The sequence below is a fragment of the Psammomys obesus genome, unplaced genomic scaffold (assembly GCF_907164565.1).
Source record: "Psammomys obesus unplaced genomic scaffold, mPsaObe1.curated_primary_1811, whole genome shotgun sequence".
Lineage (NCBI taxonomy): Eukaryota > Metazoa > Chordata > Mammalia > Rodentia > Muridae > Psammomys > Psammomys obesus.
The window spans coordinates 6,453,572-6,480,249 of record NW_026592710.1 but is presented as its reverse complement, the minus strand read 5'-3'; the positions used below and the strand labels follow the sequence as shown (position 1 = coordinate 6,480,249).

Sequence of the window (26,678 nt, the reverse complement as noted above, 5' to 3'; positions counted from 1 at the left end):
TGCCCAGTAAGAACTACCCCCTCAGTGTTCCCAACAAGCAGCCATGGCTGTGCCTTAGGCTCTGCCAGTGAGAGGTAAACCAAAAGATGTGTGCAAATCTAGGCTGTGCAGGCGAGAGTCTGACCTCCCTTTTCCTCTCCTTTCTCTGACTAAATGTAGATGCTCATAGCCAAGAGATGAAGCCATATGTTAGGAAAACGAGCACAAGACAGTGGCGGGCCCTAAAAGCAGACAGTGTTTCCACACCAGCCTTCACCTCCTACCTGATTTCTATTACAGAGAAATCAACAGCCACCTGGCTTAAGCATCGCTCTGCTCTAACTAACAACCCCATAACAAGCTGAGTCCTCCAGCACCCTCAACTCCTCTCTCAACCCCACAGCCATGCCATCGCTGGAGCCTACCTGTTCCAAACCACTGGCTTGACTCTTTCTCACTTTCTCCAACACGAACCCTGGCTACCCCACATCGTCTCTCCCTGGCCCTTCTGCCAACAGCCTCCTAACCTTTCTTTCTAAATTCCCTATTTCCCTGGTGATCTATTCTCTTCATAGAAGATAGAATGGATTCTTCAATAACATAAATCAAATGTGTTTTTATTGTCTAGTTAACATAGCTTAGAGTCATCTAAAAAGTTTCAGTGAAGGGGATTTCTAGAACAGATTGGCCTGTGGTGATGCCTGTAAAAATCTGTGCTGATTGAACACTGATGTGTGAGGGATCAGCCTACAGTGAGCAGCGGCATCCCCTAGGCAGGTGGCCTGGGTTCCAGAAGGTTAGTGAGCAAGCCAGAGAGCAAGCCAAAAAATGCTGTTTCTCCATGGCTTCTACTTCAGTTCCTGCCCTGACTTCTCTCAGTGATAAAACGTGGCACGGAAGTTGTCAGGTGAAATAAAGCCTTTCCTCTCTCCTCTCCTCCCCAAGTTCCTCGGTCATGGTGGTTTATCACGTCAATAGAAACTCCGACCAACACACAATGCAACATGGACAACATTCCTACTTGTTCACTGGTATATTCCTGTTATCTAAAAAAAGCACAGTATTTCATAAACACGAGCTGTTAGCTAGACATTTTGGCACAGCACTGGGAAGACGGAAATAGGAGCAAATTTCACGCTATCCAGGGCTACATAGTAAGACCCTGCCCTAAAAACAGGAGCAAAAGTATGTGCCGTCACAGACTCTAAGCGGCACCAGTAAAACTACCCATGAGACCATTACCAAACACTACCAATGGACAGGGACCAGCGGGGCATTGTGCTTTAAGCTTTAACCCACGTGCTCAAGTGGCTGAGTCTGGGGACTGAGGCAGGCCGAGCTCTGTGAGTTCAAGCCAGCCTGATCTACACAGTGAGCTCCAGACCAGCTAAAACTACATAATCAGACTGTGTCTAAAAAAGAAAGAAACAAACAAAAAAGCAAAAGCAATCCTAGCTGTATTGTTCTCAGTTACATGAAATGATTTCTGCCTTTCTAAACTTCGCTGGTTCACTTGCCTGTTGCTTGCAGTAAAGAGCTGCTGACCGGGCTCCCACAGCAAGCAGCTCACTCTTCCCATCCCTCGCTCACCTGCGTTTCTAAGCCCGTTTGCAGGTGCAGACCCCATGTGAAGCCGGAGAATATTGTCCACTTCTACTGCCCCAGTTTTTGAGACACAGTCTCTCGCTGACCATGGTGTTCCTCCATTCAGTTGACTCACTGGCTATCAGGTCTGGAGACCTCTTGTCCCGACTGCTCACAGCTGGGAGCCGCCCTTGTGCCACGCCAGCTTTCTATGTGGGTACTGGGGATTCTGAACCCCCCTGGCATCACTGCATCATGCCTGTGCAGCAGGCACGTTAGCACGTCTGTTTACTAAAGGCACTTACAAAGGCAACTGAGTCAACAGGTGAGTGCTCAAAGAGACATCAGCAGGTATAACCAGATCTGCACATGCACAGGAAATGGCCATGTCACACACCACCTGTCAACAGTAATTACAGCAGCCACAGTGAGGAGCACCCAACTCCACATCCGACCATGTGGAAAGGACAGGGGAGGCAGTGCAGCCACCAGAAGCACAGGGAGAACCCAGGAGACCCCAGCTCTCCCTGCTCTGTCCCTGGGTAGCAAGCCCCAAGTTCCCTCCACCAGGTCAAGGATGCAACCGGGCACAGTGGTGCCTGTCTGTGATCCCAGCACTTGGGGAGGCAGAGGCAGGCAGATCTCTGTGAGTTCAAGGCCAGCCTGGTGTATGAGTCCAGGACAGTCAAGGCTACACAAAGAAACCCTGTCTTAAAAAAAAAAAAAAAGAAAGGTAAAGGACCTAAGTTCAGATTCCCCATTACACCCAAATGTATTGGCTATTCTTGGTTGTCAACTTGACTACTTCTGGAATTAACTAAAACTCAAATGGTAGGCAGACCAGTGAGGTTTTCTTTTTTTTTTTTTTTTCTTTGTTGTTGTTGGTTTTGGTTGTTTTGTTTTTCTAGCCAGGCCATTTTTAATTAAAAATGGTAGTTCCAGATTCAGTGGTGTGGTGGTTTGAGTAAGAATGCCCCTCTCAGCAAGGACGACGGCAGGGCACACAGCTTTTTTAATTTCAGCAAAGGCAGATGGATCTCTGATTTGGAGGCCATCCTGCTCTATGTGGGAGGGGGCTGGAAATAACCCCCACCACGTCTTCAGTTATCAAGGGGTGGCACTATTTGAGAAGGATTATGAGGCATGGGTCTGCTGAAAAAAGTGTGTTACTGGGGGTGGGCTCCAAAGTTTCAAAAAAGCTTACACCAGGCCCAGCATCTTATTTCTCTCTGCCGTGAGACGTAGCTCCCAACTACCTCTCCAGCCTGCCTCCTCGCTCCCTGCCATGATGATAACAATCTAAACCTCTGAAGCTTCACATCCCCAGGTAAATGCTTTTCTCTGTAAATACAGCTGTGGTCACAGCAACAAAACAGTGACTAAGACAAATGAGAAGCCCTACCTCAAAAAATAAGGTGCCAAGCAAGCAAAAAGGCTCCTGACATCTACCTATGGTCTTCATAATTGTGCGGGCACGCATGCACAAGACACCTTCTTTTAAGGAGGCTGAGGCAGGATGATCTGAGCTCAGGGATTTGAAGCAAGCCTGGGTTATGTAGCAAGGCCTCTCGCCCCTCAAACATGACAGTTGTGATAATAACTGACTTTAATCCCAACACTCAGAAGCAGAGGCAGGTGGATCTCTGTGAGTTTAAGGCCAGTCTATGGTATACAGACCGTTCAAACCTGCCAGAGCTGCACATTGAGACCCTATCTAAAAATAATATATATTTTTTTAATTTCCCCAATGTTTTGGGGCTAAAGAGATGGCTCAGTGGTTAAAAGCACTTATAGAAGACCCGGGTTCAGTTCCTAACACCTGATGATGGCTCACAATCACCTATTCACATCTACACTCAGGCATACACATAAATAAAATGAAAACAAAAGCCACCCCTAAAACTGCCCCCAGTGTTCTCCATGCCCTCAGGCTACTTTCCTTTCCTTTAGAGGGCATAACACCAAAAACACGGTGAGCCTAGGTGTTACCTGCCTCTCTGAGGAAAACAACGCTCCCAGAAGCAGGTCTGCGGTACTGTACATGTAGCAAGGAGATGCCTTCCTGCCTTCACCCAACACAGCACCCAGGGCTATCTGAGTCCTGCACTCTCGACCACAGCAGCTAAGAATATGCAGGAACTGGGAGTGGAGTTCAGGGGCTCGTGCCTGCTAGGCAAGCACCCTACCAACACAACCGCACCATAAGACCAAGTACATCTTCAACAATCCCAAACACCTCATCTTGCCTTTTCTAAAACCTGTTCTGAGTCCAATCCCAAAATCAACCCTGCCCCAAGCTGGAGACCAAGGACATGTCTCCTACCCTCTGGCTTCACAGCTGATGTTAGAACTGGATTAAGTTAATCAAGTTTAGCAGGGAGTGATGGTGTAAACCTTTAATGCCTGTGCTCAGAGAGGGAGAGGCAGGTGGATCGCTGTGAGTTCAAGGTCAGCTTGGTCCACAAAGCAAGTCCAGGATAGCGAAGGCTACACAGAGAAACCTTCTCTCAAAAAAACCAGAACAAAAAAAAAAGTTAGTCAAGATTGAAGTAGGGGGCCCTAGCACTTGGGAGACAGGCAAGAGGAATCTGAAAGTCTGAGGCCAGCCTGAATACAAAGAGTCCCAGGGCAGCCAGACAGCCAGGGCTACCATAGCGAGAGCTCATTTCAAACAAGCCTCAGTTTTTATTCCCAGTGTGCCTGCTCACCACCTTCTCGCGGTCGATGCCTCAATTCCATGGAACCCTGTAAGAGCTGCCTCCCACTATCTCCCCATGGCTTGGTGCTATTTTCTGAGCCCTCCCCCCCATCCCCGCATCTCACACCCAGGACCGTTCCTGGACAACAACACAGCAGAACTTTTTTCTGAAGTTTTAATTAAGACCTAATTTCATGAGGCATTCCTTCTTACGCTTGAGTGTCTCATGTATACCTCCACAATTTCACTTGGCACAATAACTATACTGTCTGTTAAAATAATCCTTATGTTTTAGTCTCTGTGTGAGTGTTTTGCCTGCGTGAGTGTATGTGTACCACATGTGTGCCTGGTGCCTGGAGAAGTCAGAAGAGGGCACCAGATCCCATGGAACTGTAAATACATCAAGAACTCAATCTGGGTCCTATGCGAGAATAAGTGCTTTTAACTAAGCCATCTCTCTAGCCCCTATATTATACATTTTAGATTCCTATCTATATCCCCAAACCAACCCCTAAACTTATGAAGTGAATGCACACAAAACATTACTTTATAGAAAACTGGGCACCTCAGAGGTCAATGTTAGCAGGATATTTACATACATGCTGTGATCAATCTATGGTCAGCTGTTAAAAACACTGGAATGTAAAAAAGCGGGGCTCTGCAATCAGGAGTCCTGAGTTTGAAGTCTAACCATCTGACTTCTAAACCACGTCACTTCTGCCAAGTGTCAATAACCTAAATGTTTCCTCACCTATAAAATACACAAAACAGTTCTTACTTCATCACCAAATGAGACAATAGCTGCACCCCGCTGACAAAATACAGAAATACAGAATCTGTAATCCCAGCACTTGGGAAGCTGAGGCAGGAGAATCACAAGTCTAAGGCCAGCCTGGAATATATATAGCCACACTCTGTCTCAAAAAAAGAAAAAAAGAAAGAAAAGAAAAAGAAAAAAGCCACAAGAGTGAAAGGCACTGTATTAAAAATAAAGCCAGGCATGCACACCTTTAGTCCCAGCACTCAGGGAGGCAGAGGCAGGATCATTTTTGAGTTCACAGCCAGCCTGGTCTACAAAGCGAGTCCAGGACAGGCAAGACCACCTTGAATATGAAACCCTGTCTCATATTCAAGGTCATATATGCTGCATTTGGGAAGAATACTTAAAATTCTTCTAAAGGTTTGACCACACCCCAAATCCCAGCAAGCCATTTCTCAGAAGTAGGTCGTATAAAGACTTAGAAGAAAAAGAGAAAAGGAGGGGAAAAGGTAGAAATCATTTCAAAGCAGTTTCATCACCACTGCTGAAAGGCTGTTTACACGCCTGCCCTGCTTACAGCATTGCCTTGATGCAAGAAAACACGTGAGTCGCCAGCTATAGCATGAATATGATGTAAACACTGATGCTGTGGAATGTAAGTTCTTCAAGAGGCAGAACTTAGTCATAACTCTGCCTTGTGAAGCAAAGAACTCACTGTACAGCCCACGTAAATAACACACACCAATGCAGTTAAACAATTTTTCAACTACGACAGAAAGATGTGAAAGAACTCAAGGTGACCTCCGAGAGAGAACCTAGTCTAGTTAAACCAGTTTTTATTCTTCCAGCTTGTATTCACAAATATTTTCGGTTTTATTAAAATGGGAAACTCTGATTTCATCCAATTTCCTAACTTGCAGTGAAGAGACACTTACATGACTGTTTTAATTCTGAAATGTATCCTTGAACTGTCAATAAAACACATGGTATTTTTTTTTTAACCAAATCAACATCACCTACAATATCTGTGATACAAGTTTCTACTAATGAGTAACAACACAAAGACAAAGAGACCTTTGAAAACATCTAATGCACACCTAACCCTGATTAAAGAAACTAGATTAAAGTTAGGCAAGTTGGTACACTACTTAATTCCCAGCACTCATGGCAGAGGCAGGTAGATCTCCTGCGAGTTGGAGGCCAGCCAGGGCTATACAGTGAAACGCAAAAACAAAAAAAAAAAAAAAAAAAAAAAAGAAAAATGCTTAGATTTTGTTCTAGCTTCTAATGAGAATAAAATGACCAGTAATTGTACTGTCATTGTGGTCAAGCCAACTAATTTGTTGACAAAACCTTTATACTAATCCTGTGTTAGTGAATTTAATTTTTCATATATGTTTTAGTGCTCCGCTGTCCTTGAAAAAAATTTCTCTTTCTTCCACAAAGGTTGTACGTGTTCCTTTTATGGTCACTAGAAGCGTTACACATGTCAAGAACTGAGCAAAATGAAAAAATACCTTCCAGATTACACAGTATCTTTGACCAGTCTACACACTTTATTGGTTTGGGGGGAAAAAAATTTAGGAAAGACTCAAATTTGCAAAGGCCTCTAAACCAAGAACTATTTACAAGTCATAAGAAAAAAAGTACTTTTCGGAAGGAAAGGACTACTGAAAACAGACTGTGTCTCTTTAGAATAAAGGTACTTCTAAAAACTACATAAAACTAAGTGTTTCTAAATCAATGCTCAGGACTTTTTCTGATTTAGCATTACACTCCTTCTGTAGTTTGAGGAAAACTAAGTTAGTTGACACAAAATGAACAATTCTGACTTAACAACTAAAGTATCACAAGCCACAAAATTGTTTCTTTTCCTACCTGACCCTTCACCCACCCACGTGCATGGCATGCTCCATCCCTGGAGAATTTTAGTGATTAAACACGAGGAGACCATAGCCAAAAGTGGAGCATGGGCCTCTTCCAACCAACCTGATGACGGATGCCTACTTTCGTAATACTGCAGGGGAAGCTGACGTGAAGCAGTGAAAGAAATTAAGTCAGCAGGGGTCTTGAAAAGAATGCTTTCAATTGGTAAAAAGACAGGGAAAAGTCAACTGAGTCACAGGAAATTCCTTGTTCCCTAACTGCCACAGCTCTTCTGACAACCCCACGCTGCAAAACCAAAGTTTAAGAGGGAGGGGTCCTAACAAAAGTAAAATAAAATAGAATACCATAAGTCATTAGTAGCTTGTTAAATTACTAAATTTTAAACTACTAAGGACATACACTTTGTTAACTATCAAGGAATCTGTCTGTAACTACCCCTCAAACACAAAGGTACCTTTAGTCAATTTATACAATGAAATAGCCACATGTATCTGGGATTTCAAATACTTCCTTTTAAAACAACCATTAAACATAATGATTTAATGTAAAATTGTTCTTTAAAACTGCTGAAGACACAGGCACACACAATATACCATGATCTAAATCTTGCCCCTCTTTCTTGAATACCCTTTTAAAAAGACTGAACACCTTCAAGATGTTCTCCTCGGCTTCAGACCCTAAAAGAAAAGCAAGTGGAGTTCCGAATGAAGAAAGAAGGCAAAAAATTAAGGAGAATAAAATGAGAGACCCCCTCCCAGGGTCTTGCATTCTCTACCCCAGGAGAATTTTAGTGATTGAGTAAAGATACTGAAAAGACCGTAGCCCAAAGTGGAGCAAGGGCTTCTTAAAATACAACCAACCTGATGATGAATGACTACTTTCATAATATTTCATTATTTTTGAAAATACCATCTCCGCTGCCTCCCCAATCCCAAAACCCCAACACCACTAGCGCAAAATCGTCGCCGTCCAAAGCGCCAAAGAGTTGCCAAGTAATCCTTTCAAGGTGCCCCCCCACGCCCCAGCCCCCTCACCTCATCAGCGCTCAGCTCCTCCATCTCTTTCCTCTTAATCGTGAAAGGCGTCAGAGAGATCCTTCGGTTCTTGAGACCAGGGAGGGAGCAAAGGAGACTGGAAGGTATCTATCGGGCTGCCTGGTCCCCCAAGGGGGGAGGTTTCAGAATTGCATAGTCAGAGGTTAAAAACTAAGAACACGAGGCACTGAATCGCCTTGGTTTCGGTCGCTCGGATCGCCCCAGCCTCCTCCAGATGCAAGCGTCCCGAGCCGCCTCCTCTGGCCACAGCCGCTGCTACCGGGTCCCCTCCGGGCGCCACTGACTCCCCTCAGCTTCCCAGGTTACCCAGGGCGGGCGGCGCGGTCTCCAGCTCGGCTCGTGCCCGCTGCGCGCCGTGTCTTCGCGGCGGTGACGCGGCAGCTGCGTTTTTCTCCCGCAGACCCCGCTCCGGGTCCCACCCCTGGCCCTGGCGGGAACGGCTCCGCTGCACACTGGATGCCCCGAGGCGCGGCGACCCCACGGCAGCCCAGGGAGAGCCCAGCGCCGCACCGGGAAGCCCCTCCCCTCTAAAAGCAGGCCGGGCTCGCCCCGCCTCCACGCAGGAACCCTGGTAGGGGGGAGGGGTGGGATGGGACTGGCGAAGCTCTCGCTGTAAGCGTAAATCCTCCTACCCCTCCAACCCTACCCTTACCCCCTCGCCCCACCAAGTATTATTCATCAAAACAACAGGGCGGCCATCTTTGAAAGGGATCACGTGACCCTCGCTGGGAAGGCGGGGCTTCTGGCTCCCGGAGGCAGCAGCCAATAAGCAGCGGGCGTCGCGCCGCCGATTTCCTCTTCGCCTGCATCCTGTCCCCGCCCCCTGCCCCACCCCCCGTCCCCTAAGCGGCGCCAGGCGGGGGGAGGGGCGAGAGGGGCTGCTAGGCTAAGAGGAGGAGGCGGGGCGGCCCGTCACCATGGAGACCGCGCGCAGGCGAGGGGCGCGGTGGGCGGGGCCCAGGTAGGGTAGCTGAGGGTGAGATGCGCCAATCCGCAGCTCTGCCTGCCAAGGGCGCTCTTCCACGCCTAGGGTTTCTGCAGCGCTGGTGTGTTCCCAGGTGGCTCCTGCTATCTAGTGACGTGGAAATCCTCCGGGATGCTGCAAGCCGGGGACTAGGAGAAGACAGGAATCGGACAAAACGTGTGCTTTCTGCGGGGAGCACTTAGCACCTTGCTACAAATGCCTTGTTCCACTCTTCCCCTCCCCCAGGAAAGCCCATGAAAGGAAACTACCAGGAACTTACATTAATTTTATTTTACCTTGTTCTTTTGGAGAGGCTCTCCTCTTTAAGTGTGTTCGAGAGTATTGATAGAATCTGAAAGTGTCGGTGAATTAGAGACTCGAATTATTGAGAAACGTGTTGAACAACGGCTTAAGTAAACCCTTTGTAAAGCCAGCTTAGCCAGACAAAAGCTTACTTTACAATATAAAAATCTTAATTGAGCAAAGTAATAGTGCTATGAAAGTCCAGAATCTGCCACACAGTATATATTGAATGGCTTATAAAAGCCATAGTCATCTGTTCTTAATTGTTCTTGGGACAGAATTTTGCCATCTATCTCAGACATCCCCAAATTTGAAATCCTCCTGCCTGATGCTGGAGTGTCACCACCATCGCAAACTATCGAACTATAACATTCACGTATGTCTGTATGCGTGTCTGTTTGCATTTGAAAGAGGGTCTCGCTGACCTGAAGCTGGTTTATGTGATCTGACTGGCCTTGAACTCAGAGATCTGCCCACCTCTCTGCCTTCAAAGTGCTAGGGGTAGAGTACCCTGTTACTTGTAGCTGAACTATAATCTTAACTGTTCCACTCTATAAAAGAGTTACATTTAATCTTAGCCAAAAGGCCGAGAAGTGACAAAAATAGTTTCAATTTGTTTGCTACATGCTAAAAATAGGAACATGACGGCTAGATATGCAAAGAATTTGTGAGTAAAATTAAACTGCTGCAGGCTTTTCAGGATGGCATTCTACTTTCCAGGAAAGGAATTCTGTGTAAGCCATTTTGGACCCCTAGTTACACTGATGTTAACTACATTGTCTTTTTAAAAACATCATAATTGCCAGGTAACCTCAGATTAAATCACACATTTAAAGTATACAATGGCTTTAGGATAGAGTTACTTAACATCACTGCTCTCTAATTTCAGAACATTTTAATCACCCAAGAACGGAACCCTCCAACATACTGCATGTCGGTCCTCATCCTACTGTTACCTCTTCTAGCTAACGTGCCCTCCATGGATTTACCTATTCTGCATGTCTCACATCAAATGAGTCAAATACTCTGTAAGTTCTCCTGTAGCACTTGGACCCCACTGCCTTTCAGGCTCCAAAGAGAAAGTTTTCTTCCCTTGACACCTTGACACTTTGTGGCCCCTTTGTCTGGAAGACTCTCCTGGACTTTGCACGGCTTAGCCCTGCTCTTTTAGGTTTTAGATTAAATGTGATTTCCACATTAATGCATTCATTCACTTATCAAATGTGTTAGGATTTTGGAACAAAACCTGCTTCTGGGTAGCCAAGCAACTTATGATCTCATCATAGGTCACTGGCCAGGTGGCCACACCTGGAAGGCGTGATTACCTTGCCCCTTAATTAGACAACCCGACACATGGTCTCCCTTTCTTGGTTCTCTCTCTCTCGGTCCTTTCTCTCTTGGCCTCTCTTGGTCTCTCCTCTTTTGGCCTTTTTCCCTTTTCCTATGGGGTCCCCCTCTCCCCCTTTCTCACTCTTTCCCTCTCTTTCTTTCTTTCCCCCATCATGTCCTGCTCTCCCTGCTCTCCCTTCTCTCTCACTCCATATCCACCTAATAAACCTCTTTTATATATAAGATCTGTCTGTCATATGCCTAATCGTCTTTATTTAACTAATTTTGTCCCATAATCTTACAAAATGTATGTATGTATGTATGTATGTATGTATGTATGTATGTATGTATATGTTCCTGTATATCTATGTGCATATCCATGTGTGCCTGTGTGCATGTGGGTGGAGGCCAGAGGAGAATCTAGGCTGTCATCTTCGGAACACCATCCACTTTCTTTGAAACAGGGTCCCTCATTGGCCTGGAGCTCACCAGGTAGGTAGACTGCTGGCCAGTGAGCCCTGGGAACCCTCCTTTCTCCACCTCCCCAGTTGTGTGCTTACCAGCCTCCATGCCTGGCATTTTTACATGGGATTTGGTGATTGAACTCAGGCCTTGCAAAGTCAGATATCAGCTTGTAGAAATTGGTTCTTTCCTTCCACTCTGTGGGTTTTTGGGGGTTGCCCTCAGGTCAACAGGTTTGGTGGCCTTTACTTGCCAAGTTGTCTACCAGATGAACTCATCTTTTTCCTTTGCACAGGATTGGAGATATAAATCAGTGGTAGAATGCTTTCCTACGCATACATGAGCTCCCTAATTCACTTCCCTGGCACAGAAAATAGTAATATAACAACAGTATTTCTTTCCTTTCAATCATTTTGTTTGGTTGGTTGGTTGGGGCTTTTTGTTATTGTTTTGGTTTTTTGTTTTGTTTTTCGACACAGAATTTCTCTGGGTAGCTTTGACTGTCCTAGACTTGCTTTGTAAACTAGGCTAGTCTTGAACTCACAGCAATCTTCCTGCCTCTGCCTCCCTGAGCGATGGGATTAAAAGCGTGTACCACCACCCCTGGCTTCAACATTTCTTGACATGTGGCCATGTCTAGCATGTATTCCGGCTCTCCGTTTTCCCCCTTGTCTGTCTGTATGTCACAGGCAATGTGATGACTGCCTTAACTGACCAGCTCTCCAGTGTCTTGTATAGGACTTTGCCCATAATTCTGAGTGCTTCCCAAATACAAGAATGGATCAGGGCTTGAGTCAGCAGCACTGGCTTATTTCCTGGGGCTAGCGACCACACATACCTATCATTAGGCATAACCTCACAGGCCTGTGGAGATCAAGCTGTAGCCAATCAAGAGGAATTCAAGTAGTTAGCACTCCAAGGCTTAAACTCTATCAGGGCATTATCTATGGCGATGACCAGAAATGATGTCGTACTGTCCAAAGCCTTCCTCATTCTTCAGCAGGTTTGCTGCCTTGTTTTTCTACAAGATTAAGAATCTGGAAAGAGGAGCTGAAGAGATGTCTCCCTTTGGAGTATTCGTTACCCTCGGAGGGGACCTGGGCTCAGTTCCCAATGCCCGTAAGTGTGGCTCACAGCTGTCTGTGGCTGTAGTTCTAGGGCGTCTGTCTGGTTCCTCCACCTGACCTCCACAGGCCACCAACATGCATGTAGTGCACATACATACTGACAGATACCCTCATTAACACACAAAATACGGTGTGGTTCTCACTGTGGGGCCAGGTAGACATCTCAGTGGATAAAGCACTAGCCTTGCAAGCCAAGCAAGCTAAGCCGGATCCTCAGAATCCTCAGAACCCATGTAAAAAGCTGTGGTGGCACTCATCTGCCACCCCAGAGCCCCTGCCATGAGGTGGGACGCAGGAAAATGGGCCAAAGGCTCAAGGGCTAGGCAGCCTGGATTATGCAGTGTAGTAGCAAGAGAAACAAGAAAGACCCTGCCTCCTCAACAAGGTCAAAGGTGAGAACTGACTCCTGAAAGTTGTCCTCTGAGCTACACACACAGCAAATAAATTTTATTTTTCCTTCCATCCTGTCTCTCTGTGCTCTCTCTCTCCATCTTCCTAACCCCTCTCATTTTTTTGAGATAGGGTCTCATGTAGCCCAAGCTGGCCTCAAAACGAGCCTGAGAGCAACCTTGAACTCCTGACCTGCCTGCTTCAGTCTCTCGGATGCTGACATTTCAGGCATGAAGCATTATGCCTGGCCCTCTTTGCTCTCTTTTGTCACAAACCTTCTTGGGAGACTGTCTATACTCAATAGGTTAAGACCTTAACTCCACTCCTTATCTCTCTTCCAAGTCTGTTCTATGGTTGGTCTCTTCACCTCCACCAAGGGACAGAGCTTTGTCTGTTAGCTAATTTCAGCAAAGGCAGGCCAACCAGAACCTCCATTCCTTACTGACAAGTGGATCTGTGTGACAGAGTACCAGGGCATCAGCGTCAGAGAGAAAGACAAGTGACATCTAGTCTCTCTCAGTTCCTAGTTGCAGAGTCAATACATGCAGCTGAGGCACAGACATACAAACGGAGCAAAACAAGAAAGTCGATTACTTCTGCTTTAGGAGGCGTAGCTTATGACAGACAGACAGGCAAATACTCCACAGGAAATCTGCCCAGCAATGTTCCTTACAGCCATATTTTCCAGCTTTTCAAAACGCAGTAATTTTTTTTTTTTTTTTTTTTTTTTTTTTGGTTTTTCAAGACAGGGTTTCTCTGTGTGGCCCTGGCTCTCCTGGAACTCTCCCTCTAAACCACAGATCCACCTGCCTCTGCCTCTGCATGTTGCCAACACCATCCAGCTGGGAATTAATTTTTATAATCCCTTGAAAATGGGAACATTTTGATCCTGCTTTTCTTTTTTTAACCAAATGGGCTAATTCTATCTCTTGCTCCCAAAAGTGTTACGTTCAGATTATACTTAAGATTTAACGTTAAAGCGTTCTGTCTGTGCGGTTAATCCCACCTCAGTTATGTAGCTAGAAAATAAGGAGAGGCTAAAACATACTCGAGGGCAACCCAGTGTTCCCTCTGCCACACACAGAGTGCAGGGCTCTCCACATTGGCTGACAGTACCCAGTGCCCATTGTCTTGAGGGGCACCATTCCTATCTCTGTCATCTCCATACTAATGTAAGGACGGCATAGTGATGAGAGAAATCTCTACCTCATTTCTTAAACTTAAAACTTTTTACACTTATTTTGTGCGTGTGTGTGTATGTGTGTGTGTGTGTGTGTGTGTGTGTGTGTGTGTATAGGCACTCGAATGACACAGCACGTGCCTCGGTGCCTGGGGGTGAGGACTACTTTTGCAGTCGCTCTCCTTCCATCCTTCCATACTGTGGGTTCTGAGAATCAAACTCAGGAGGCGAGAGCTGGTGGCAAGCACATTTACCAGCCGAGCCACTGGCCCCTCTCCTCTGACTTTGTAAGCAACGACTCCTAGATTTTTGCTCTGGTTTTGCAATGCTGGGAGTCTAAGCCACGGCCTCCCGTGTGCTTGGCAAACACTTGCTTTAACCATAGAGTCTTAGCCCCAGCTCAGGGGCTTTTGATGGATATTTATTTAGTCAGGGTCCCATATTGCCCAGATGTTCTCACTCTCTCTATTTAGCACAGGATAGCCTTGAACTAATCCTCCTGCCTCCACCTGGAAACCTCTGGGACCACGGATGTGTACCATCAGTGAGGATGTCTTTACTTTTTAACACAGCTGCATTCTAGCCTCAGCTGGTCTGGAACTCACTATACAGCTGAGCAAGTCCTTGAATTCCTGATCCTCCTCCCCCCAGGTGCCGGCTCTTACTCTGATTAACGGTAATGCTCTGAATCAACGTATGCAGCAACCGATGTGGCTGTGCCGGCACGACAGTGTGTTAGGAGTTTGTCAACTCCATCAAAGTCAATGTCATAATGTAAATTAAACGCAGATTTAAATCTTTTGTTTCACTCTCTTTTATTAGTTAGATTACAAAACGGTTTTAAGAACTTATGCATTGTGCCTATTCATAATAAATTATTGCTTTTGTTGTGACCTAAAAAATTTCCTTTTCAGTGTCAGAAGAATATATATTGAATCCATCATTCTTTTTATGGCTCTTCTTTCATATTCTAGGGACTTAATAATGATTCATGGTGAACCCCTACAAATAAATGCAGAACTGGATTCAACCTAAGCAATTATGATAAAATAGCTTCACAGGGCTGGAGGTGTGGCTGAGTCAGCAGAGGCCTTGCTTTGCACACAATCCCCAGGCCACACAAAGGTGGCTTGGCAGTGCAGGTCTGTAATTCCAGTACTCCAGAGGTGGAGGAGGATCAGAAATTCAAGGTCATCTTTGACTACAGCAAATTCAATGGCAGCCTGTGCTATGCCTCAGAAACAAACAAAAATAAATAAATAAATAAATAAATAAATAAATAAATAAATAAATAAATAACAGGAGCTGGCGAGTTAAGAGCATAGAAAGGACCAACATCCCATTCCTGGCACCCATGTCTGGTGGCTCATAACTGCCTGTGACTCTAGTTTCAGGGACTCTGACGCCTTCTTCTGACCTGCACGGGCACTCACGTGCGGCTCTCACAAGCACTGACACGTGTGCATTCGAGTTCACGTGTGCACACACAGAAGGGAAAGTGAAGGTTTTATTTATTATATGCACACGTGCTTTCACCTGCATGTGTGTGTGTACACGATGCTCAGACCTGAGGGGGCCAGAAGAGCACATCAGATCTGGAACTGGAGTTACAGATGGTTGTGAGCCACCGTATGGGTACTGAACATTGAACCCAGGTCTCTGGAAGAGCAGTGTTCTTAATTACTGAGCCATCTCGAGTTCCTGAAAATATCTTTTTTTTTTTTTAAAGTAAGCTGGGTGTAGTGGTGCATATTTTAAATCTGGTCCATAGGGCAAGTTCCAGGACAGCCAGGGCTACATGGAGAAAGCTCTCAAAACAAAGAACAAAAAAACAAGTTATCACTCTGTTTTTATCTGGAAGGTTCCTTTTCCTTTTCCCCTTTCCCTGTTTCAAACTGAAGTGTGGCTGGACATTGGTCTAGTTTACATGGGGTCTTGGGTTTGACTTTGAATGCGTGTTGACTGCACACACACAAAGAGGAAATAACTCTTAATGTAGGAAATAGGAACCATGAGGCCCAGTGGATGGCTCAGTAGGTAAAGGCACTTGCCATGTAAGCTTGGCAACCTGAGTTCGATCCCCAGAACCCACATAAAAGTGGAAGAGGAGAGATCTGACCTACACATACTCACACACATACACATCTTACACACACACCTCAGATTCACACATACACACCTTATACACACACACATCTCACACACACCTCACACACACACACACCAATGATGATGATGACTAAGAATTTTAAAGAGAAAACACGGAACTTATAAACTGCTTTTGGGGATGTAGATGGTGTGAGCACTGTGGGAAACAGGCTAGCAAGCCCTCAACAAGTTAGACACGGGGTTACTATGTTTCCCAGATTTAATTCCCTGGCAGAGATCCCAAATAACTGAAATCAGATCGGCAGGCAGAATTTAACACATGAATGCTCACTGCAGCAGCGTTCGCAGTGGTTGAAATGTGGAAGTCATTATGTGGCCATCAGCAGATGGTGGACCGGCCATCTGTGGCTTAGCTGCGAAATGGAATGTCACTCAGACATGAAGGGGAGTCAAGGCCCGACGCATGCTACAGTGCAGACAAATGTGAAGATGCTATCCGCATGGAAGAAAGCACATATTTATTCTATGATATCATTTACATGAGAAGCCAATAGGCAAATCCACAGAGCCAGACAGCAGGCTGGGGTTGGCAGGAGCTCTGTGGAACCCTACTGGATATGAGGTTCCCACTTGTGGGAATGAATCCTTCTTAAAGCCTGGTGTGGTGGCTCGAGCCTGGAGGCCCATGCCAGCACTCCAGAGACATGCGCAGAAAGATCTTGAGGGTTTTGGGGTTTTGGGTATGATTGTTTATTTATTTGTTTGTTTTCCTTTTGTTTTTGTTTGTTTGTTCTGAGACAGGGTTTCTCTGTGTACCCTTGGCTGTCCTGGACTCACTTTGTAGATCAGGCTGAACTCAAACTCTCAATGATCCGCCTGCCTCTGCCTCCCTGAGTGCTGGGATTACAGGCATGCACCACCACAACTGGTTTGTTTTTTAAATTTATTTTTATTTTTTATTTTTCAAGACAGAGTTTCTCTGTGTAATCCTGGCTGCCCTGGAATTCTCTGTAGCTCAGGCTGGCCTTGAACTCAGATATCTGCCTAGCTCTGCTTCTGGAGTGCTGGAATTAAGGGCATGCACCATCACACTTGAAAATTTTTAATTTGATGGCATATTTATGGATCTGAGCTTGGTTATATGGCAAAACATATATAAAATTAACATATATTATATATATAAACATATATAAAAATAAATAGGGCAGACATGGTAGTGGGTGACTTTAAGCTCAGCACTCAGCAGATAAGAGACAAGTAGACCTCTGTGAATTTGAGGTCAGCCTGGTCTACATAACAATTTCCAGGCCAGCTAGAGCTACACAGTGAAACTTTGTCTCAAAAACAAACAAAGAAAAAACAAAACAAAAAAAGCAAAACACCTGCCTGCGGTGGCACACACCTTCTGGCTCTCTGGAGGCAGAGGCAGGTGGACTTTTGAGTCGAGGCCAGCCTGGTCTACAGGACAGCAAGGGGTACACAGAGAAACCCTGTTTTGAAGAAGTTCTTGGCATCAAACGCAGGACCTCACACATGCCAGGCAAATGTCCTACCACAAAGCTGCTTCTCCAACCCTTAAATGGCCAATTTTATGCTATGTAATTTTACCATCTTTTTTCCTTAAGTTCACTCACGGCGATGGGTACTGCCAAAAACCAGAGAGTGACAGTTGTTGGCCAAGATGGGAAGAAAGCCACCGTCTGTGGGAATGTCAGCATGAAGCATTTTGGCTGTTCTTCCACAGAATTACCACATGACCCAGGAATTCCACTTCTCAGCCAAAAGCATTGGAGTAGGGATTCAAAAGAGGCCCCCCCTTCTTTTCCGGAGACAGGGTTTCTCTGTGTAGCCCTGGCTGTCCTGGACTCCCTTTGTAGACTAGGCTGGCCTCAAACTCATAGAGATCCTCCTGCCTCTCCGCCCGAGTGCTGGGATTAAACTTGTGCATCACTATGTCCAATTTCAAGCGAGATTTTTTTTTTTACACAGTTTTGTTTGTTTTGAGCCATTTGTGTTCCACCAGGGTGGCCTGAAACCCATTATGTAGCCCAGGCTGGCCCTGAACTGTGGCATCTTCCTGCTTCAGCCAAGCAAGGACTGCAGGTGTGACCTGTGCTCATAGCAGCACCTTTACACAACAGGTCAGAGAGCAAGGGAAGAAAGTGCACGAAAAATGTGGTCTAGCAACACAGGAAACAGTAACTTAGCCTTAGCAGCCGGAGCTAAGAGCAGCTAAGAGCACCTGCTAGGTCAAGCCGGGACCCAGGTCAGGCAGTTTATGACAGGAGCTCCAGAGGGATCCGCCTCCACCAACAACTGTATTGATGCAAATACCTTCCCCAAGGACACATAAGTTAAAATAACAAAAGAGCATGTAGGGCTGGGGAGATGACTCAGAGGTTAAGAGCAATGGGTGCTCTTTCAGAGGTCCTGAGTTCAATTCCCAGCAACCACATGGTGACTTACAACCATCTATAAAGAGATCTGGTGCCCTCTTCTGTGGAGCAGGTGTACGTGCAGGCAGAACACTGTGTACATAATAAATAAATAAATCTTTAAAAAAGTAAAAAGAGCATGTTCTGCTCTCGAAGAGGACCAGAGTTTAGTTTTTTTTTTTTTAAGAAAATTTTTTTTATTTATTTTACATATAAGTGTGCTCTATCTGTAGATCATTTGCATGACAGAAGAGGGCATCAGATTCCAGCATAGATGGTTGTGAGCCACCATGTGGATGCTGGGAATTGAACTCAGGACCCCTGGAAGAACAGACAGTGCTCTTAACCTCTGAGCTATCTCTCCAGCCCCCAGAGTTTAGTTTTAAGCACTCTTGTTAGATGGTTCATAACCACCTGTAAGTCCAGCTCCAGATGGACACACACACACATGAATAAAAACAAAATCTTTACATAATCCAGCCTTAAAAAGAAAGGGAATTTTGACTCACTGTCCAGAATGGATGGACATTAGAGATTAATAGTATGTGAAATAAGCCAGTCATTGGAGCTGGGGAGAGAGGCAGCAAGCACCACATAAGAGCCAGGTATGGTGGTCTGTGCCTGTGTGTGCCTATCATCCTAGCACTGAGTACTCAGGAGAGCGTGGAGACAGGCAGCTCCCTCTCCCTGGAGCTCAGGGGCCAGTCTAGATCACCAGCAAGTTCCAGGTTCAGTGAGGTCCTGTTTCAAAAGACAAAAGAGGAGAGCAATTGAGGAAGACACCCAACTTTGGCCTTTGACCTCCACATGCAACTACAGGAACACATACACAAACACACACACACACACACAATATGCCACACGTAGAAATACAAATATTGCAATATCTCCTTTATTCAAAGTCCCTAGAGTGGCGACACTCTTAAAGACAGATAGCAAATGGTGGTTCCAGGGCCTGGGAGTAAGTGTTTAATAGGGACGGGGCACCCATGAGAGACGAGGAAATGGTTCTTCAGGCAGTGGTGGTAGCACGACAGTGGGAATATCCTTTAATCTGCTTTGGCTTATTTGCATGCTTGAGACAGGACTTTGAAGCCTCTGCATTGACCTTGACTCCTGAACGTCCTGCTTCCTAGTGCTGGGGACATCTATGTCTCCAAACCTGATACTATGAAATGTTCTTTTATTTATTTATTTATGTTGAGGCAGGGTCTCACTATGTAGCTCTGGCCGTGCTAGAACTCACTATGTAGACCACGCTGGCCTCAAACTCACAGAGAAGCGCTTACCTCTGTCTCCTGAGTGCTGGGATGAAAGGTGTGTCCCCTACACTCAGCAGTCCGGACGTTCTCAATGCAGCCTTCTTTGTATTGTTTACATTAACCAACACGGCTGCTTTTACCTGCTTCTTGTTGCCTGCAAGGCTTGCCTGAACCCAGGGCCTCTGCGTGCTAGCCAAGTGAGCTGCCATGGAGACAGTACATTCCCACTGCGGTATTCTCTCTCTAAGTCTTTACTCCACCCTATGTGTGGGTTTTGTTTTTGTTTGTGCACTTATTTGTCATTTGTGTGGATGTGCTGACACAGGTGTGGAGATCAGAGATAACCTTCAATGTTCTCTCCTACCCTGTAGATTCCGGAGATCACAGTCAGGCTTAGCGGCAGGTGCCTTTGTGTGCTGAGCCATCTCCTTGACCCTGATATATGTATTTTTTACCACAATTAAAAAAAAAAAAAAAAAAAAAAGGCCGGGCATGGTGGCCCACATCTTTTTTAATACCACCGCTAGGGAGGCAGAGACAGGTACATCTCTACCTAAGTGAGTTCCAGGACAGCCAGAGTCACACACGGAGACCTTGTCTCTAAACTGACCCCCTCCAAAAGGGTGTGTGTGTGGGGGGGGGTGCGCGCCCTCGTGCACAGGGTGCTGTGTGGTGGTGAGGGTGTGGTGTAACCTAAAGCTAATTTTTTATTGTTTTTGTTTGCTTGCTTTTATTTATCTTTTCTTAAGGACAAGGTCTTTTCTCTGTGTCCCTACTGGGCTGGAATAAATAAATAACAACTAACTAAAACCAAGGACCAAGTGTCCTCTTTGCTCCTCCTCGGCTGTCCCTGTGGAGAATTGCAGGTCACCTCCCTAGCCACAGACTTCCCATTGTTCTCCAGCTCCACGGCTCTCCAGCCCCTGTGGAGTCCAGGCTGGAATTCTTGATCCTCCCAGGCAAGCTGGGCCGGTTCAGGTAACTGACAGAAGCGGCTCTTGCAAAAGCTTCCTCTTTTGTTCCGTAAAAACCTGCCTTCTCCCGGAGTCGCTGCAGCTTTGCGCAGACAGCCCAGCCCCCGCTCGGGGAAGCGCCGAGCGTGCTGGGCGCCCCGGGGCTCCCCGCCGTCCTCCCGGACACGTGGCAGCCTTCCTGAGCTCGGCACTCGGCGGCCCCGCAGCCTCCCCCTGCTGGCCGCTCGGGGTTGGACGCGCGCGGCATCCGCCGCGGCCTGGAGTCTCGGCACATTCCGCATTCGCCGTGAAGGTGGCCAGCGTGACGTTTCCTTTACAGGTTTTCACGAAAGAATGTTAACGTGTCTGTGTCGAGGCTCCCGCCGCTGGGACTTCACCAGCTTCAGAAGGAGGTTCCCACCGACCTGGGCGCCCCTCTGTGTCCTCCCCGGCCTGTGCATCCTCCCCCACCGCCGAGCTGCAACTCCACTTCCGGCCCCCACCGCATTGCCCTCTGCCCGGTGGGTTCCCTCCTTCCTCAGCTGCCGGAGGCCAAGCCAGACCTCTTACCGTAGTCCTCGCCTTGCATCCTGCCACTACTCACCCGACTGTGGATGCTACGTCCAAACTGGCTGCGTCTGCTCCAGACTGAGCCCTTGCTGTTTGCCGGACTGGCCAGGGCTTTCTACCGGGACCTTCTCATCTGCATCTCCAAGTGCCTCCCCCACCAACAACCCTCTCTCCTTTCGGATCCAGCCCATCCTACTGCCTCAACTCCCTTCTATTGTAGTGACAAAATACCCTGAGGATATGGAGGTAGAGAAGGAGGTGTCTGTGCTGACTCACAGTCCGGGTTACAGTCCACCCCTGTGGGGAATCCGGGCATCCGGGCTTAAGGACCTCTTGTCCAGTCCAGGCAATGGTGCCTCCGGGTTAGGGCTGGTCGTTTCACCTCAGTTATCTAAACCCAGACATTCCCTCATAGGACCGCCCAGAGCTTGTCTCTGGCTAGTCTCACTCCTGTCAAATGGATGCTCAGTCTTCCCACCGTCTTATCGTGACCTTCCTCTTATGCTGGGGACAGATCTAACTGATGTGTGTGTGTGTGTGTGTGTGTGTGTGTGTGTGTGTGTGTGTGTGCGCGCGCGCGCGCGCGCACGCCATGATGCACATGTGGACGTCATAGACCTGTGGGGAGTCAGTTCTCCCCTTCACCATGTGGGGACTGAATTTGCCAGACGTGAGGGCCAGGGCCGTTACCCACTGAGCAATCTTGCCAGCCCCCAGTGTTATTTCTGCGGGTGGAATTTTACCTGCACACGTGTCTATGTACCACATGCATGCCCGGTACCCACAGAGGCCAGAACAGGGGTAGGAGTCCCTAGAAATGGCGTTACAGATGGGTGTTAGCTGCCATGTGGCTGCTGGGAATGAAATCTGGGTCTTTTGGAAGAGCAGCCAGTGCCCTCAGCCACCTCTCCAGCCACCCAAACCCTGACCTTTAAAGTTTTTCATTCGAGGTCTCAGATGGTAGGTCTTTGATGATCCCCCTGTCATCCGAGATGCCTCTCCCCCGTACATCCTGTACCCCGGTTAACTGTGCAGCCCTTCAGGTATCCCGCCAAGCTGCAGGTGGCAGGAGCGGCCAGATGCGAAGCAGCAGCCAGCACCCCCACGGGCACTCAGGAGGCTGAGGCAGAAGGACCACCAATTCCAGGCCAGCCTCAGCTGCACAAGCCTGCTTATAAAAACAAACGGACAAGTCCCCTGAACTAGACCCTGGCCTTTCAGCTAAAAGGCTTCCTCTTCTCAGCTGCATGATGTCTCGCTGGCCTTGGAGGCAGGAATTATGTCCTGTTTCTTGACCCATACTTTGCACACCAGAGCAAGCTTATAAACGTTCCTTAAAATAATGGGTCGTGGCACTTGCCATTAAACCCTGCACCCAGGAGGCAGAGGTAAGGGAAAGGCAGGCCACTCTCTGTGAGTTCAAGGATAACCTGGTCTACATATTGAGTTCCAAGACAGCCAGGGCTACACAGTAAGACCACTGTCTCAAATAAATAGGTTAATAAATAAAAAAATCAAGTAAAATTTAGAAAAAAAAATCAGCATCACTTGGACAGGTTTATTGAAGCTGAAATAGTTTCAGCTTCCAAGCAACCAAAGAGTATCTCGTGCAGGCTGTGTGACATCTTTCCAATGACAAGACCCTTCATCAAACCAAGACAAGCACCTTTTGAAAGATAATTTGGCGTTGCCCAGTGGCCTCCAGTGGGCTCTGCTCTGGACACGGATGAGGCTCTCTGGAGTGTTTGTTCGCACATCCGGCCTTCGAAGAACATTTCCTGGGATAGGAAGGGGGGGAAGAATAAGAAAAAAAAAAGTTGATGTACTTTTTCAACATGTCTGATATCAAATGTGGGGGTGGGGGGTGGGGGTGCCTCCTGACACCCGAATGTAGGGTCTTCTCCACCCTTACTTCTCCCACTCTGATGCCAAGTGTTTACACACACACATACACAGAGATAGAGAGATAGAGAGAGAGACAGAGAGAGAGAGAGAGAGAGAAAGAGAGAGTCTTTCTACATAGCCCTGGCTGTTTTGGAACTCACTATGAAAACCAGGCTGGTCTCAAACTCCCAAAGATCTGCCTGCTTTGCCTCCCAGGTGCTAGGATTGAAGGCGTGTGTCACTATACCCAGCCCCAGTTTTTTGTTTGTTTGTTTTTTTATGCTTTCTAAAAGCAGGATTTTATACCTTCTGGATGGTACTTTAGAACTATTGACTAGTTAGAGCTATAACCCGTAGTCATGAAGTTCTGGTTGTAAAATTATCTGTGAAGAAGGAAGGCCCCGAAGCAAGAGATGGTGAGCTGCTCTTCCAGCCTCTTGAGGTAACAAGATGCACCATGGACCTGAGGTCCACTGTTGGCAGAGACCACCTTAAAACATTCTTATTCTCCAGATTTCACATGGTCAAAGCTAATCTCCAGCTTGCTGTGTAGCTGAAGATGACCTTGAACTCCAGATCCTCCTGCTTCCACCTCTCAGTTGCTGAGCTTACAGATGTGCTCTTTCAGATACAGAATTTCACACATGCTCAGCAAGTGCTCTACCAACTGAGCTATACCCCAAGCCCCTGAAACACTGTGCTTAGACTTAAAACCAAGGCTAAGGTGGAAGCTCCTAGTTTCTTTGGGAACTCAGTTGTGTCACATGAGTGAATTTTGTTGTTTTGGTCCCAAGCGTGGGATGTGGGAATGTTTTTCTCCTGAAGAAAACAGCCAACGAGGAAAACAGCCCCCTGTGAGAAGGCTCATGATGTTGGTCAGCTGAAAGCTACCTCATTCGAGGGCCGTGGGTTTTGTGAGCTGCAGAACATCTTCGTGTAGACTTTGAGAAGGCTTAAATAAAAGCCCACGGACAGTAAGACGAAGCTTTCTGCACCTCTATGCTCTTGCATTGCTGTGGTTTGCATCCTTTGCTGGTCTTTGAAGAGAGAAACGCTCCAGAGAACTTCCCTGGCTGCTTTGGCAGAGTTGGTGCTTTGGCACACTGGTGCCATTTGGATGGAGTCTAGCTGTTTCTACTACATCTTTCTGCTGCTGCTGGCGAGTGTTGCTGTTGCTGTTTTGCTGCTTGACTAGGCTGCTGGTATATCCTGAAGAGTGAGTTTGGTAATTCCAAAAAACCAAAGAACCCTTATCTGCAGGAAGCAGATAAAAGAAGCCTAAAACCTGTTTCCCTACTAATCTCCCACCTAAGGTCGGGGCTTGGAACGGAGGTTAAAGAACTTTAAAGAGAGTAGGTGTTTGAAAAATCTAAGCCTACAGACAGTGTTTTATTAAATGTCTGTCCATCAGAAGGTGGAACATGAAGTTCCCAGCTTACGACCTTAAATATACCTATTTTTAAAATACAGGGTCAATTACTCCTGGAACGGTGACACCCACCTTTAATCCCAGCACTCAGGAAGCAGAAGTAGGCAGATCTCTCTGAGTTTCAGGCCAGCCTGGTCTACATAGTGAATTCTAGGATATCCAGGGGTAGGTAGAAAGAACCTATCTCAAAATAAAACAAAACAACAACAACCAAAAACCAGAAACAAAAACAAGTCAAGCAGTGGAGGCACATGGCTTTGATTCCAGCACTCAAGAGGCAGAGGCAGGTGGATTGCTGAGGTCGAGCCCAGCTGGAAGACAGAGTATAAAGAAAAGACAGAGAATAAAGAAAAACAAAAACTAAAAATGAAAACAAAAGCCCCGTAAGGAATAAAGTAAAAAATAAAACTACATGGCGAATTCAACAGAAAAACACCATCTAGGAAACTATGCAACGTTCCGCTTTTAAGATTTATTTATTTTTTTTAGTTATGTATATTTGTGTGTCTGTGGGGGGGCATGTGCACATGAGTGCTGTTACCCTCAGAGGCCAGAAGAGGGTGTTGGATACCGAAGAGCTGGAGTCAGGTGTGAGCCACCTAACAGTGCTAGAAATCAAATTCAGCTCCTCTGCAAGAGCAGTACCTGGCCGTCTGCTCTTCCACTGAGCCATCTCCAGACCCTAGAAGATGTTCTTTCATGAAAATCTATATATTTTCTCATTTTTATTTGTATGGATGTTTTGTCTGCATTTGTGTCTGTGCACACATGCCTGCAGAGCAAGAGGAGGCCAGAAGAGGGCATTAGATCCCCTGGGACTTGAGTTACAGACGGTTATGAGCGACACACAGTTGTGAGTGCTGAGACTTGAACCTGCAACCAATGCTCTTAACCGTAGAGCCATGGCTCCAGTCCCAAAAAACGTTCTTGTACTGAATAAAAAGGCAGACATATCCTGCCCAGGACATGAAGGTAACTTACAAAAGCAAAACAAAGTTGTAGGATGGCTGGCAATGGGTTTTTTGTTTGTTTGTTTTAACATTTCTTTTATTATTGCTATTATCTTTTCAAACATAAGAACAGAGGGCGCTCATCTGGGATCAGATCAGCGCATTGTTCAACCCTCAACAGAGAAGCTTCCTCTTGCCTTAAATGGTAATTAACACGAAGACCCACGGTCCGACAATGGACAATGGTCAACAGTGAGAGACCTCAGAGCACTCAGCACTGCCCTAAATGGGATGCCTCAAAACACCCCTCGAGGCTCTGAGATCTATTCAGACAGGGCAGAAAGACTGTCAGAGCCAGAGGTGGTGAATGACTCCAGAGAAACCACGTCTCCGAGACACAACAGGGCCAACACACGAGTGCACTCACAGAAACCGTGGCAGTGTGCTCAAGACCTGCCTGATGGATGCAAGCCCGACAAACTCCAGCATGGAGAAGAAAATGGCACAAGGTCCCACCCTTTGGCCTTCTGGGAGAGAGGAAATCAGTTCCCTTCAGAGCACTCCAGGACACACCTCATGTGCTGAAGTGGATCCATGCAAAATGGACTCCATGTTTTGCTTATTGTCATTGTCTGGTGGGTTTTTTTTTTTTGTTGTTGTTGTTTGGTTGGTTGTTTTTCTTGTTTGCTTTTAATTTCTTTACATTTTGGGGGGGTTATTTTGGTTTCAGAGAAGAAATATGTTATCGTGTGGGTAGGAAGAAGGGATAGTCTGGGAGGACTTGGGGGAGGGGAAAGAATATGATCAAAATTTACTATTATGACAATTTCTAAATAGTAAAATAACAACATAATTAAAGTAAGAACAAGGTGGGCTGGAGAGGTGGCCCAGGGGCTGAGAGCACTTGACGCTCCTGCAGAGGGCCAGGGTGCAGCTCCCCACACCCATACCGGGCAGCTCACAACCACCCACAACTCCAGCGCCAGGGGATCCAGGGCCCTCTTTAGTTCTCTCTCTCTTTCTCTTTTAAAAACAGACTTATTTGTTATTAATACAACATTCTACCTGTACACCAGATCTTATATAGATGGTTACTATAGAGCTACCATGTGGTTGCTGGGAATTGAACTCAGGACCTTTGAAAGAACAGCCAGTGCTCTTAACCTCTGAGCCATCTCTCCAGCCCCCTCTTGAGTTCTCTCCAGACACTGCAAACATATGGTGTGCATACATCCACACGTGCAGTTATACACACAGAGGGATGAGTACAAATAAAGAAATAGAGATCTAAACATCTCCTTCCACCCCGAAAACGTTTTAGAAGAACAAAATGTCTAGGTACCAGGTGGGGCAGGTCCCCTTCAATCC

The 26,678-nt window shown here is 46.6% G+C and overlaps 1 protein-coding gene across 1 annotated transcript in view; it reads right to left on the bottom strand.

The window, feature by feature from the left end:
• Ube4b (ubiquitination factor E4B) overlaps window positions 1-8,665 on the bottom strand; it is a 102,386-nt gene extending 93,721 nt beyond the window's left edge. Inside the window, exon 1 of the mRNA XM_055615109.1 lies at window positions 7,943-8,665. Within this exon, the coding sequence (XP_055471084.1) occupies window positions 7,943-7,966 (24 nt within the window). The 5' untranslated portion in view covers window positions 7,967-8,665. The remainder of the gene's footprint in view (window positions 1-7,942) is intronic.
• Window positions 8,666-26,678: the final 18,013 nt, after the last annotated feature.